General features: G+C 43.4%; 1 protein-coding gene across 1 annotated transcript in view; it reads left to right on the top strand.

Moving 5' to 3' along the window:
- The window catches only part of LOC124606089, a 235,059-nt gene that overhangs the window by 199,088 nt on the left and 21,307 nt on the right, over window positions 1-14,664 (top strand). The window contains exon 4 of the mRNA XM_047138054.1: window positions 2,931-3,215. Within this exon, the coding sequence (XP_046994010.1) occupies window positions 2,931-3,215 (285 nt within the window). The remainder of the gene's footprint in view (window positions 1-2,930; window positions 3,216-14,664) is intronic.

Raw genomic sequence — 14,664 nt, 5'->3', positions numbered from 1 at the left:
GAATCCTCTGCACCTGTGCGTATGACTGTGTGATGAATTTTTTGAGGATTTTCCTGGCCGTTCAGTGACGGTTACTAGCGATCGCTATAGCCAAATAACAAATGATTTCCTCCTTCCAAGGTTGAACAACGACATACGACACCAACAGGACTGGTCAACAACTCATATGGCCCACCAATTCGCGATAGTATTTCGGCCTCATTTTGCTGGTCGATTGCGTTCACGTTTGGAGACATTCATTTGCCAGGACGGTCACCCGATTTTACCTACCCTGACTTCTTCTTTTGGGGATACTTGGAAATACAAGTGTACGCTGTACGTCCTCATACTGTCGTTGAACTCAATGAAGAGGATACGTACAGCTGTGGAAGAGACCACGTTGAACACGCTCAGTCGCTTGATAGAAGGTTTCATTCACCGCATGGAGGAATGCACGGAACATGTAGGCGACTACCTCTATGGTGTTATACTGAAAACTAAGTAAAGGGCGTATATGATATGTAATGATTTATATTTTCGTTATTTTCATTGTGTTTAAATGAATATGTCAATTTGTTTCGGAATTCTGTCCATTTACACAGACTGATTCAGCTGTCACTACCACTGTCATTTCATGCAACCCGCAATGTTACAGCTGACTATCGAAACCACGCTCGAGATTTTCATATTCTGTCGCTCACTAAGCGCTAACTACTCGCATTAGTCGAACAAAAAAAAAAAAAAAAATGAACAGGACCTTTTTCTAGGAAATTTAATGTAATTAAATTTTTTACTCTGATATTTTTCATAAGTGATCTTCAAACACACCGCCACTCCCACACTCAGGTCGCACAGGTCAGGACTTCTGGTACGTTGTTCATGACAATTCTTCCTACCACTGTACAAAGAATTGTGACAGCAACAATTATTTCCCACGTCAGAACTTTTTTGGTCTCTATAGAGTAACCTTATTAAGGCACTGACTTAATCGACCGCTTACAAATTGTAAAACTGACTTCTATGTATATTTTACCTAATTATTTGTTAAAGTTTGGGCGCGTAAAATAAACAAGTACATCGTTGGATTCCTCAGGCCTTCTGACTACGGTACTGTTGTGCTTGTAAGGATTAAGTTCCGATCGAATTGTCTGAGCAATTATTTTTAGCGTAACGTTTACAAAATGTCGTTGTTCGTTCATTACCCTCACGGGCACGTTTAAATCAATAATGCTATCGAAATAGCCGACTATGCTGGTGGTGTAATAGCCTAATAAACAGAATCCATAAATGTCAGCCGGCCGGGTTCGCCGAGCGGTTCTAGGCGCTGCAGTCGCGACCGCTACGGTCGCAGGTTTGAATCCTGCCTCGAGCGTGGACGTGTGTGATATCCTTAGGTTAGTAGGGTTTAAGTAGTTCTAAGTTCTAGGGGACTGATGACCTCAGAAGTTAAGTCCCATAGTGCTCAGAGCCCTTTGAACCATAATTTTTAGCGGGAAAGCAGGAAGAGAGGCTCTAAAGACTAAACAAGACCATTTTATGGATGAGACCTTAGTGCTCAGACCCATTTGAACCATAAATGTCAAATTACTTTAATAGTTCGTGCAGCCGGAAATTTTTGTATAGTGGCAGGAGGAAGTATCACAAACAACATATTAGAAGTCCTGACTGGTGAGGGATCAGTATGGGGTGGAGGTGCTTTTGAAGATCACATTTGAAGGTTTTTTCTTTCTTTAATAACTGGAAAACAGAGGCCTCCAGCAAAAACGTATCCCAGTACAAATTTTAACTGTATTAAATTTCCTGCTCATTTTTTAAATGCAGGATTAATAGTCTGCACACAGCAAGGAAGAGAATATTAGAACTCCGCGGGTGGATTATGAAGGCCAGAATAACATTACGGGTGACATTAAACGACAGTGTCCGGAGCACCTGAATCATCCAGCATAATTTAAAATTTTATTTTTGTCAGGCTCCACAGCCTCAACTAGTTTTGAAAATGAAGACATGGTACAGGTAGGCTGTATTCTTTATATTATCTATGCAGTTGGCCAATTTCAGTCTTTGACTGGAAGTTTATGACACATGCTTGAAAATGACCAAGGTTGAAACTGGCCAATCGCATAGATAATAGAACTAATAGAGCCTACCTTCACGTGAACTGACATACGGCCAGGAGAGCGGTGTGCTGACCACACGACCCTCCATATCCACATCCAGTGATACCTGTGCGCTGAGGATGACACGGCAGCCAGCCGGTACCGTTGGGAATTTATGGCCTGTTCGGGCGGAGTTTATTTTTATAGAGCCTATCTGGGCCATGTTTTCGTCTCAAAACCCTGGCCGGCCACTGTGGCCGAGCGTTTCTAGGCGCTTCAGTCCGGAACCTCGCGGCTGCTACGGTCGCAGGTTCGAATCCTGCCTTGGGCATGGATGTGTATGATATCATTAGGTTAGTTAGTAGCAGCTCTAAGTCTAGGGGGCGGATGACCTCAGATTTTAAGTCCTATAGTGCTATGAGCCATTTAAACCATTTTCAAAACCTTGTATATCCTATTATTCATTCCGCCAGGCTCTGTAAACGCCTATGTCACAGCAGCTAAAGCGTCAAGATATAATGTCTGTGGCCGGTCGGGTGGCCGAGCGGTTCTAGGCGCTACAGTCAGGAACCGCGCAACCGCTGCGGTCGCAGGTTCGAATCCTGCGTCGGGTATGGTTGTGTGTGATGTCCTTAGGTTAGTTAGGTTTAAGTAGTTCTAAGTTCTAGGGGACTGATGACCTCTGATTTTAAGTCCCATAGTGCTCAGAGCCATTTGAACCATTTTATAATGCCCGTGACGTGATAGATTACAGAATGACAGGCAAATGCGAAAAATGTTGCCATTTCAAAAAGTTTGTACGATTGTGGCACCTACCCGAAGAGGAGTAACTAATGTACGATGTTGATGTCGCAGCAGATGACGTCGGCGTCGGCGTCCGTGTCGGCGGCGCTGAGCTGCGTGATGCTGGCGGCGGTGGCGGGGGCGCTGCTGCCGCCCGACAACACGGGCCTGGTGGGCGTGCCCCCGGAGCGCGACCACGCCCCCTCGCTCAACTTCTGGGTGGGCGCGCCCAAGCCGCCAGTCCGGCCGCGCCGCAAGGACCTGCACGACGAGACGCTGCTGCGCAGGCTCGGCAGCGACTTCGACCCTCGCTGGATGCGGCGCGCGCACACCCCCTTCCAGAGCGCGCCCCCTATCGTGAGTACCCGCGTTCGCCACCAGAGCACTGCCGCTACGGAAACACTCACTCGGTGCGACTGCGGTCACACAGTCACGAACGATGAGCCCAATACTATACGGAGAGTTCACTCCGTGAACCAAAGCTGTAACACTGGCGTCACAGTCGCCTTGTTAGATCGAGACATACCCTCAAATCGTTCCGCTGAACAGGAGAAATGAAATTACTCATACCTGAGTTTCTCCCGGCGCATACAACGTTCAGATAACTTACGGTAATTCAGCCGGGTGACGTCACTGACAACCGCTGATATTTCGACAGAAGCACACCCTGTCATTCTTGAGGCAAAACTGCAGCAATAAGCGCTGAGCAAAGGAATTTAAAACCTCGGTTTTCAGGGAAACTCCGGAAATGCAACAACCGCATATACTGTAAATACTAGCGTCACTGAAAACCAAAAATGACCAACGTTGCCGGCCGGTGTGACCGAGCGGTTCTAGGCGCTACAGTCTGGAACCGCGCGACCGCTACGGTTGTAGGTCCGAATCCTGCCTCGGGCATGGATGTGTGTGATGTCCTTAGGTTAGTTACACTCCTGGAAATTGAAATAAGAACACCGTGAATTCATTGTCCCAGGAAGGGGAAACTTTATTGACACATTCCTGGGGTCAGATACATCACATGATCACACTGACAGAACCACAGGCACATAGACACAGGCAACAGAGCATGCACAATGTCGGCACTAGTACAGTGTATATCCACCTTTCGCAGCAATGCAGGCTGCTATTCTCCCATGGAGACGATCGTAGAGATGCTGGATGCAGTCCTGTGGAACGGCTTGCCATGCCATTTCCACCTGGCGCCTCAGTTGGACCAGCGTTCGTGCTGGACGTGCAGACCGCGTGAGACGACGCTTCATCCAGTCCCAAACATGCTCAATGGGGGACAGATCCGGAGATCTTGCTGGCCAGGGTAGTTGACTTACACCTTCTAGAGCACGTTGGGTGGCACGGGATACATGCGGACGTGCATTGTCCTGTTGGAACAGCAAGTTCCCTTGCCGGTCTAGGAATGGTAGAACGATGGGTTCGACGACGGTTTGGATGTACCGTGCACTATTCAGTGTCCCCTCGACGATCACCAGTGGTGTACGACCAGTGTAGGAGATCGCTCCCCACACCATGATGCCGGGTGTTGGCCCTGTGTGCCTCGGTCGTATGCAGTCCTGATTGTGGCGCTCACCTGCACGGCGCCAAACACGCATACGACCTTCATTGGCACCAAGGCAGAAGCGACTCTCATCGCTGAAGACGACACGTCTCCATTCGTCCCTCCATTCACGCCTGTCGCGACACCAGTGGAGGCGGGCTGCACGATGTTGGGGCGTGAGCGGAAGACGGCCTAACGGTGTGCGGGACCGTAGCCCAGCTTCATGGAGACGGTTGCGAATGGTCCTCGCCGATACCCCAGGAGCAACAGTGTCCCTAATTTGCTGGGAAGTGGCGGTGCGGTCCCCTACGGCACTGCGTAGGATCCTACGGTCTTGGCGTGCATCCGTGCGTCGCTGCGGTCCGGTCCCAGGTCGACGGGCAGGTGCACCTTCCGCCGACCACTGGCGACAACATCGATGTACTGTGGAGACCTCACGCCCCACGTGTTGAGCAATTCGGCGGTACGTCCACCCGGCCTCCCGCATGCCCACTATACGCCCTCGCTCAAAGTCCGTCAACTGCACATACGGTTCACGTCCACGCTGTCGCGGCATGCTACCAGTGTTAAAGACTGCGATGGAGCTCCGTATGCCACGGCAAACTGGCTGACACTGACGGCGGCGGTGCACGAATGCTGCGCAGCTAGCGCCATTCGACGGCCAACACCGCGGTTCCTGGTGTGTCCGCTGTGCCATGCGTGTGATCATTGCTTGTACAGCCCTCTCGCAGTGTCCGGAGGAAGTATGGTGGGTCTGACACACCGGTGTCAATGTGTTCTTTTTTCCATTTCCAGGAGTGTAGGTGTAAGTAGTTCTAAGTTCTAGGGGACTGATGACCTCAGATATTAAGTCCCATAGTGCTCAGAGCGATTTGAACCATTTGGACACCGGCCTTACTTGAACCAAGATCACTTTTACGGAATCCAACAGAACCATGAAGTTAAATGATGTTCGAAAGACACCCTTCACATCTTTGTTAAAATTCATGGTGAAACAGTCATCTGTCACTTATTTTGCACATTTCACTACTAGTTTCAATCAATGAGCATTATCAAGCTTAGCTGGTGTAAACGGCAGGAAAGTTACACCAAAATATGAATAAAAGTAATTTGCTCTTTTAAGCCCACCATAGAACGCATTACTAGTTGTCGATGTTGACTTGCTTCTTGATGAAAATTATCGTACTCAGATCTTATAGTGAGAAATTGTTTACGTACTATGGTGGCCTTAAAAGAGCAAATTACTTTTGCTCAAATTGTGGTATAACTTTCCTGCTGTTTATGCCAGCCAAGCTTGATAACGGTCATTGACCGTAACTATTAGCAAATTGTGCAAAATAAATGACAATTGAAGGTTTCACCATAAATTTTAAAAACTACGAGTATTTGGCGGCTGAATATCCCCACCTGTAAACATACAATCACTTCATATTATACTCTCGAAAAAATGACCAATACTGTTCTAAATGCTCCCTAAGTAAGGCAAAAAGGGCTTAGACTTTAATGCTATCTCAGTATTATTGTCACTCACATAGTTCAGTCATCGATAGCGCAACGCACGGCTGATCTGCCTTTCACTACAACCATTCTCACGAAAAGTGACTTCGATATGGGCTAACTCTGCTGACAAACTCTCAGAGTCCGTTATGACATGGGGTCCTGTGTACTAATGTACGATGAACCAATTCACGTTGAGCCGGATGGTGAGAACTGTCAACTTTCAGATACAAGTCAATGTGAGTAGGCTTCCTATAAGTGTCCCAACGTATCATCCATTTCCCTCCTCGCCAACACCTCAAGGAAGGGAAGACAGCCATCCTTTCCCACCTTCACCGTGAAACAAATATTCAGGAGGACCTAATACAGGTGTTGTAAAAAGTCATTCAGGTTCTCACTGCCATGAGGCCAAACAACAAAAGATTTAGGATATGTAGACATGTCTGAAATCTTCCATAAACAAATCGGTAATAGTATGTGACAATCATATTGCTTGCATTTGTGTTATGACATATATGGGCTAGCCTGACAAGACTGTCGTGGCCCGCTGTACTGAGCATAAGCGCCACACAAGCTTACAACAGCCAAGCAAATACGCCACCGCAGAACATTGTCTTGGCAACGGGCACCTAACAGGATATAATAACACAGAGATTCAGGCATGCACTTCCAGCTATTGGAATAGTGTTGTTAAGGAAGATGTTGAAATTGAATTAGCAAATAACCTTACAAATAGAGATGTTGGTTTTTGTTTAAATTCTGCTTTGTATCCTGCTCTCTCCCTTGTCAAGAAACACAGGCACAGAGTTTATGCTACATCACCCGTCGATTATTAATTTCACTATCGATACTTTTGACGCTGATCATCTTTGGTTAGTGGCAGTTCTAGTGTTTACAGTGTATGTGTTACCTTTCCGGAGTTTCTCTGAAAAGCGGTGTCTTAAATTCCTTTGCGCAGCACTTACTTGCTACAGTTTTGCCATGAAACTGGCGGGGTGTGCTAATGTCGAAATATCGCCTGCTGTCGATGACGTCACACCGCTGCATCCCCTTAAGTTATTTGAAAATTAAGTTGTTGTTTACTAACACTTTACTAACTCCAAGATGAAGACCAATAGCCTAAAAAATTTTGATTAAAGATCACAGTGGATCACGACAAACCACAATCGTTGAAGATATTGATAAACAAAAGAAGAGAACTCAATAATGAGACGCAGATAGCTTTTATCGACTATGTCAACCCCTTCGACAGAGTAAACAAGACAAAACTCTGGTCAACATCGAGTTCAGCTTCACTTCATACTGTTCATAATAATCTTATACAATGAAACTAAATTTGCAATAAAAACGTGTAGCAAAGTAAGTAAAAATCACGTGATAGTAAACCAAGGAGTTAAGCAAGATTGAAGTACTTTCTCGATTTTATTAAATTATTTACAAATGATAAGATTAAAAGTGGAATGAGAAGACAAATATTAACAATGGAATAAAACTAGATAAGAATCAATGTACAAAAACATTAATGTATTCTTCAGAAGAAGGAGTACAAAGTAATATTTTTAAATTAAGCGAAATTGGACAAAATCATGATTTCAAAATATCTACAGAAATGACAAAAAGAAATGGCATTCCGAGGAAAACAACACGTCCGATAAAAAATAGTACTAGAAAACAAACTTATTTTAACTACCAGGGCTACGACACTTCTTTTGATCATGATGAAGATAAAAGAAGAAGACAGCAACCTTTCAGGGTTATTGTGTAGCATTAAAAAAGATATTAATCAAAAAAGACAACTACACAAATGCTTTTAAATTTCTATAGAACACTAGCTGTTCCGTAGCTAATTTACAGATCTGAGTATTGGATAATAAACAAGTAGAGGCGTCAGAAATGAAAGTAAGACTTTTTTTAGCCTCAAGGCAGACCAAGAAATATATTAAAAATCAGCTTAAAATATTTGCAGTAATATAAAAAATCAACACATTTAAGCAGTCAAGGAAGAACATGCAAAGAGAATCAAACAGTGCAGATATCCTGAAAAAATCTTCCTAACATCTACCCAGAGGAGTAAGGGTTGTAGGTCGGCCCAAGAAAGGATGTAACTAAGAAGCTGAAGTCGCGACAGCTTCTTCGATCCTAATCCATAAATGTGGAGCTCCTGGTGCTGCTGCTAATAATGATTCTTCATGACGCTGTCTAAGCTTGGTTGGTAGTTCACTGATACATCAGACATCAGTCGCAAACCCGGACGCTGCTAACAACTGCGAATGCCTCTCGCTAACATGGCGTCTCCTCAAAAGAGTGTCACAGTTTTATAGGCAAACACACGTATGAGTAATCGCTCCAGTTGTGCTCTCTGACCGGAGGACTCGTACTCATGTTTGTTATATACTGTGGAAACAACACTGCGAGCGGCAAGTAAGCTACTCAGCTGCAAACAGTATTTGATGATTTACGAAAACTGGACATATTTGTCACAAGGGATTTATTCGCGATCCTTATTTACACTAGACATGCTTACTTTCTTGTCTGTTAATCGCAGTTTTTAATTTAAAAGTTACCGGCTTTGGGCAGTGTCGTACATCTTCAGATCACATGTCATAGCTACAGAGTAACGTGTCGTAATGCGACCATCAGTTCGCTGTCATATGGTAGTTCTGGCACGAAAGGTTACTCCGTAACTACGAAGTCCATGGTAGAGACATTTTGTGACGTTTAACGTGTCTTTTAGAGTACAAAATGGCGAGTAAGTAACAGAATATTTATCCAGCCGAGGAAATACTCCGTGTACCTACACAAAAAAGTGAAATTCTGTTCGCTATACTTCGAGCCAAACCAGTTCTGGAAGCGTAAAACTAGTATTCCATGGAAAAAAAAGCTGCCACGCAGCCTTGATAATATATCAACAGCAATAAAGTCGTTTCCCAACACATTAGGAACCTGTTCCGCAATTGGTGCTGTAATAGAACAACAAATACCAGAACCATAAGCTTGTTTCTTATGTACGGAATACAGTATCTTCTCTTGTTATCCGTGTAGTTAACTGCAGTTACAACCAACTCCTTCATGAATGGCGCTAGTTTTACTGACTGTTAGATGGTAACAAGCCTTATAGCAGTGAGTGTTGCGGTTGTATATTAAGACTGTGCTGCAACTCTTCGTAAAGTGCGTTGTACGACATAGGTTTTTTAGGTCCATATATACGATGTAGTGACGAATTTGTCGTCAAGCCAGACACTTGACGCCAGTTATATAGCGCGCAATTCGCTAAGGCTCCATCTTCGGAAAATAACTACCGTCACTACATTCTTTAAGCACACAAACTATTGCATTTGAGTGCGCCATTTACAATTAATAACAAATAAAAAGGATTAAATACGACAGCCCGACACAACTCCCCCCCCCCCCCCCCATCATCCCCTACACCATTTCAGTATAGGGTGTGCACCCGACGTCCTTAATTGTTTGTTGGATATATTCGAATCTCTGCCTTACCCTACAGTTTTCGCCCTCTACACCTTCCTCCATATAAATTATTCGCAGAAGACTTAACGTACGTCCTGTCGTCCTGCAGCTTCTTATTGTCAGTGTCTTCCAAATATTTCTTTTCTCAATGTTTCTGCGGAAACATTCCTCATTTCTTACCACTTCACTTAAGTTTTAGCATGTCCCTGTAACACCGCACCACAGACACTTAGATTCTCTTCTTTTCCGGTTTTGCCGTAGTCCATAATTCATCCCAAAACAGTGCAATGTTCCAGACATATATTCCCAGTAATGTCCTCCTAAAATTAAGACATGTTGGTATAGATTTTTAGCCTGAACTTTGTTCCTAGCTTGTCTTTTTGTATTTTGTATGTCACTGATGCTTCGTCCATCACGCATTATTTGTTCCCAAGTTGGCCCGAATCCTTGTCCTTTACCTAATATGTGAACAATTTGATATTAAGTTCCATCATCAGTCTCGTTTGTTCTACTGCTCTTTACATTCGTCTTTCTTCGGTCCACCCATTTTCTGTAATCATTAGACTGTTGATTTCATTGAAAATGTTCTGCAACTCTTCTTCATTGTCACTGATTATAGCAATGTTATTAGCGAATCTTATTATTGATATCTTTTGATTTTGATTTCTAATACGCTTTTCAATTTATTTTGTTTTCTTCGATGTGAATGTTGAACAGTAGTGCTAAGACTGCATCCCTGCCACACTCCTTCTTGTGTCCAAGCATTTCTTTCCTTGTCTTGCTGTCGTTCTTGGCTTTCGTACATACTGTAAGGACACAGTTTTCTTTATCACAGTCATTTTATATGAGTAAAATGTATCTGCTGGAAGAACGGCTGTTACGTTATTGTGGTCTTCATGATAGATGGATTACATCAGGAGGTGAAGTTATTGAGATGGATTTGTAGAAAGCTGTTAGGGGGTTATAATGATTAGTAAATAGAGACAACAGGTTAGTTTTCAGTGGAAGTTTTGTGAAAGATACTTTAAGTATCTTACAGGGGGTCACGGATTTACTTCAAGCTTTGTACACTTTTAGTAGTTCATTAGGACAACACAACGTGCAAGCAATAAGGCGTACTACTTTGGCGATTTCGAGAAAATCGCAAGAGAAGCTTTGCCACCAGCGATGTACCGGTGAGTTGCAAAGCTGAGCACGAGATGGCAGCGGTCACATCGTTAGGGTTCAAACTCCGTAATCGATGGACAGCAGGATCGAGTCCGGCTCATCTCTCTCTTTTTTTGGATATATTTTTATCAACGCTAGTCATATTATTTCATACATGTTGTTGTGGTCCTCAGTCCTGAGACTGGTTTGTTGCAGCTCTCCATGCTACTCTATCCTGTGCAAGCTTCTTCATCTCCCAGTAACTACTGCAGCCTACATCCTTCTGAATATGCTTAGTGTATTCGTCTCTTGGTATCCCTCTACGATTTTTACCCTCCACGCTGCCCTCCAATACTAAATTGGTGATCCCTTGATGCCTCAGAACATGTCCTACCAACCGATCCCTTCTTCTAGTCTAATTGTGCCACAAATTTCTCTTCTCCCCAATCCTATTCAATACCTCCTCATTAGTTATGTGATCTACCCATCTAATCTTCAGCATTCCTCTGTAGCACCACATTTCAAAAGCTTCTATTCTCTTCTTGTCCACAGTATTTATCGTCCATGTTTCACTTCCATACATGGCTACACTCCATACAAATACTTTCAGAAACGACTTCCTGACACTTAAATCTATACTCGATGTTAGCAAACTTCTTCAGAAATGCTTTCCTTGCCATTGCCAGTCTACATTTTATACCCTCTCTACTTCGACCATCATCCGTTATTTTGCTCCCCAAATAGCAAAACTCCTTTACTACTTTAAGTGTCTCATTTCCTAATCTAATTCCCTCAGCATCACCCGACTTAATTCGACTACATTCCATTATCCTCGTTTTGCTTTTGTTGATGTTCATCTTATATCCTCCTTTCAAGACACTATCCATTCCGTTCAACTGCTCTTCCAAGTCCTTTGCTGTCTCTGACAGAATTACAATGTCATCGGCGAACCTCAAAGTTTTTATTTCTTCTCCATGGATGTTAATACCTACTCCGAATTTTTCTTTTTTTTTTTCCTTCACTGCTTGCTCAATATACAGATTGAATAACATCGGGGAGAGACTACAACCCTGTCTCACTCCCTTCCCGACCACTGCTTCCCTTTTATGTCCCATGTCATTCGACTCTTATAACTGCCATCTGGTTTCTGTACAAATTGTAAATAGCTTGCTCAATATACAGATTGAATAACATCGGGGAGAGACTACAACCCTGTCTCACTCCCTTCCCGACCACTGCTTCCCTTTTATGTCCCATGTCATTCGACTCTTATAACTGCCATCTGGTTTCTGTACAAATTGTAAATAGCCTTTCGCTGCCTGTATTTTACCCCTGCCACCTTCAGAATTTGAAAGAGAGTATTCCAGTCAACATTGTCAAAAGCTTTCTCTAAGTCTACAAATGCTAGAAACGTAGGTTTGCCTTTCCTTAATCTATTTTCTAAGATAAGTCGCAGGGTCAGTATTGCCTCACGTGTTCCAATATTTCTACGGAATCCAAACTAATCTTCCCCGAGGTCAGCTTCTACTACTTTTTCCATTCGTCTGTAAAGAATTCGCGTTAGTATTTTGCAGATTTCATGCATATTAGACTAGATTTGGAAGTTAACGTGACGGCAAGACAAGTGGATTTGCATGAACTTTTACCTAATTTCCATCCTTATTTGATTGTTCGCTAATTTTTGCTGTCGCAACAACTATATTTATAACTATCGAACGACCAAACGCATGAAGTTTTCCTGAAATAAATGCCTGTTGTGATTGCTGAAATCCTTTATACCAGCAGTCGGGTTGGGTATCGAGAACTGTTTTGGACCTAGACGCTTAGAACTGTAGTTATAGATTTCAAGGACAAGTCGAACATTACAAATAAAAGTGCAAATAACTTCAATAATGCAATGAGTTACAATTTGCCAGAATACGCGCATGATATACGATAATTGTTGGTTGTGCTTGCGACTTTACAAGTTGCACGATGTTATTTATCACACAGGCACGGAAAACATATTATCCAGCACATCTAACGAATGCAATTTTCCCGCATCCAAAAGGAATCTTCAGAGTTTCAAAGCAGAAAAAAAAAGCTCGTTGACATTTTGAAAAAAAAAAAAAAAGCCTTTTCTCTTTCTTCCGACAATTTGTATGCAAACCGCAAGTAACCCAGCATCTTCGTAAATATCGGTGCCGAAACTTGGCTATTTTCGATTTAATATATTTTAATAGTATCTTCATGAGAGGCAAATTCTCATTCGTTGTCAATCAAATATGATCGATTCTGAAGGCGCTTGATAAAGTTTTGACTCGCCTAAAAAAAATAAAAGTTGCATAATACTTGTTGTAATAGTGAAAATTAGTTAACAGTGAAATAACTCTGGAAACTCGATGAAAGATACAGTGATGTGTTTTCACCATGTTACCCTTCAAATATAATATGCACGAAATAATATGTCTATGGTTGAAAAATATATCAAATAAAAAAATAAGACGACCCCCATTGGATGCACCGATTACGGAGCATGAACGCTAACCACACGATCGCCATCATCCCGTGCTCAGGGTCGCAACTCACCGGTACATCAGTGACGCCTAATACTTTTCTTGCAAATGTCTCGAAATCGCCTAAGTAGTACGCCTTACTGCATACACATTACGTTCTCCTAATGGACTATTAAAAGGATACAAAGTTTGAAGTAAATCGGTGATTCGAACATCGTGGCCTCCCCTTCGTAATATGGATGATGGGATGGTTATGGATGGTGAGATGGAAACCACCTTTGTCTTTTATTTTTTTAGTGTTCAGTCTTCTGACTGGTTTGATGCAGCCCGACGCGAATTCTTCTCCTGTGCCAACCTCTTCATCTCACAGTAGCACTTGCAACCTACGTCCTCAATTATTTGCTGGATTTATTCCAGTCTCTGTCTTCCTCTACAGTTGTTACCCTCTACACCTCCCTCTAGTACCATGGAAGTCATTCCCTCATGTCTTAAAAGATGCCCTGTAATCCCGTCCTTTCTCCTCGTCAGTGTTTATCCTCATATTCCTTTCCTCTCCGATTCTGCGCATAACCTCCTTACTTTATCAGTCCACCTAATATGCAGCTATCGTGTGTAGCACCACATCTCAATGCTTCGATACTCGTCTGTTCCGGATTTCCCACAGTCCTTGTTTCACTACTATACAATGCTGTGCTGCAGACGTATATTCTCACAAATTTCCTCCTCAAGTCAAGGCCTATGTTTAATACTATTTTCGGGAGGACGACGGTTCAATCCCGCCTCCAGCCATCCTGATTTAGGTTTTCCGTGATTTCCCTAAATCGTTTCAGGCAAATGCCGGGATGGTTCCTTTGAAAGGGCACGGCCGATTTCCTTCCCAGTCCTTCCCTAACCCGAGCTTGCGCTCCGTCTCTAATGACCTCGTTGTCGACGGGACGTTAAACACTAACCACCATTTAATACTATTAGTCTTCTCTTGCACAGGAATGCACTTTCGCCATTGCTGGTCTGCTATTGACGTCCTCCTTGCTACGTCCGTCATTGGTTATTTTGCTGCCTAATAGTAGAATTCCTTTACTTGATCTCCATCGTGACTATCAATTCTGATGTTAAGTTTCTCGCTGTTCTCATTTCTGCTACTTTTCATTATTTTCGTCTTTATTCGACTATTTCTCAATCCATTTTCTGTACTCATTAGACTGTTCATTCCATTCAGCAGATTATGTAGATCCAGAATGATATTTTCATCCTGGAGCGGAGTGTACGCTGATATGAAACTTCCTGGCAGATTAAAACTGTGTCCCGGACCGAAACTCGAACTCGGGGCCTTTTCCTTTCGCGGGCAAGCGCTCTACCAACTGAGCTACCTAAGCATGACTCACGACGCGTACACAAACCTTTAATTCCGCCAGTACCTCGTCTCCTACCTTCAACTAAGCCACGTCTCCGCAATATCCTTTCTTCCAGGAGTGCTAGTTCTGCAAGGTATGCAGGAGGCCTTCTGTGAAGTTTGGAAGGTAGTAGTCGAGGTACTGGCGGAACTAAAGCTGTGAGGACGGCTCGTGAGTCGTGCTTCGGTAGATCAGTTGGTAGAGCACTTGCCCGTGAATGGCAAAGGTCCCGATCTCGAGTCTCGGTCCGACACACAGTT

The sequence above is a fragment of the Schistocerca americana genome, chromosome 3 (assembly GCF_021461395.2).
Source record: "Schistocerca americana isolate TAMUIC-IGC-003095 chromosome 3, iqSchAmer2.1, whole genome shotgun sequence".
NCBI classification, from domain to species: domain Eukaryota; kingdom Metazoa; phylum Arthropoda; class Insecta; order Orthoptera; family Acrididae; genus Schistocerca; species Schistocerca americana.
Note: the sequence above shows the minus strand (reverse complement) of the source record. Positions and strands in the feature narration are given on the sequence as shown.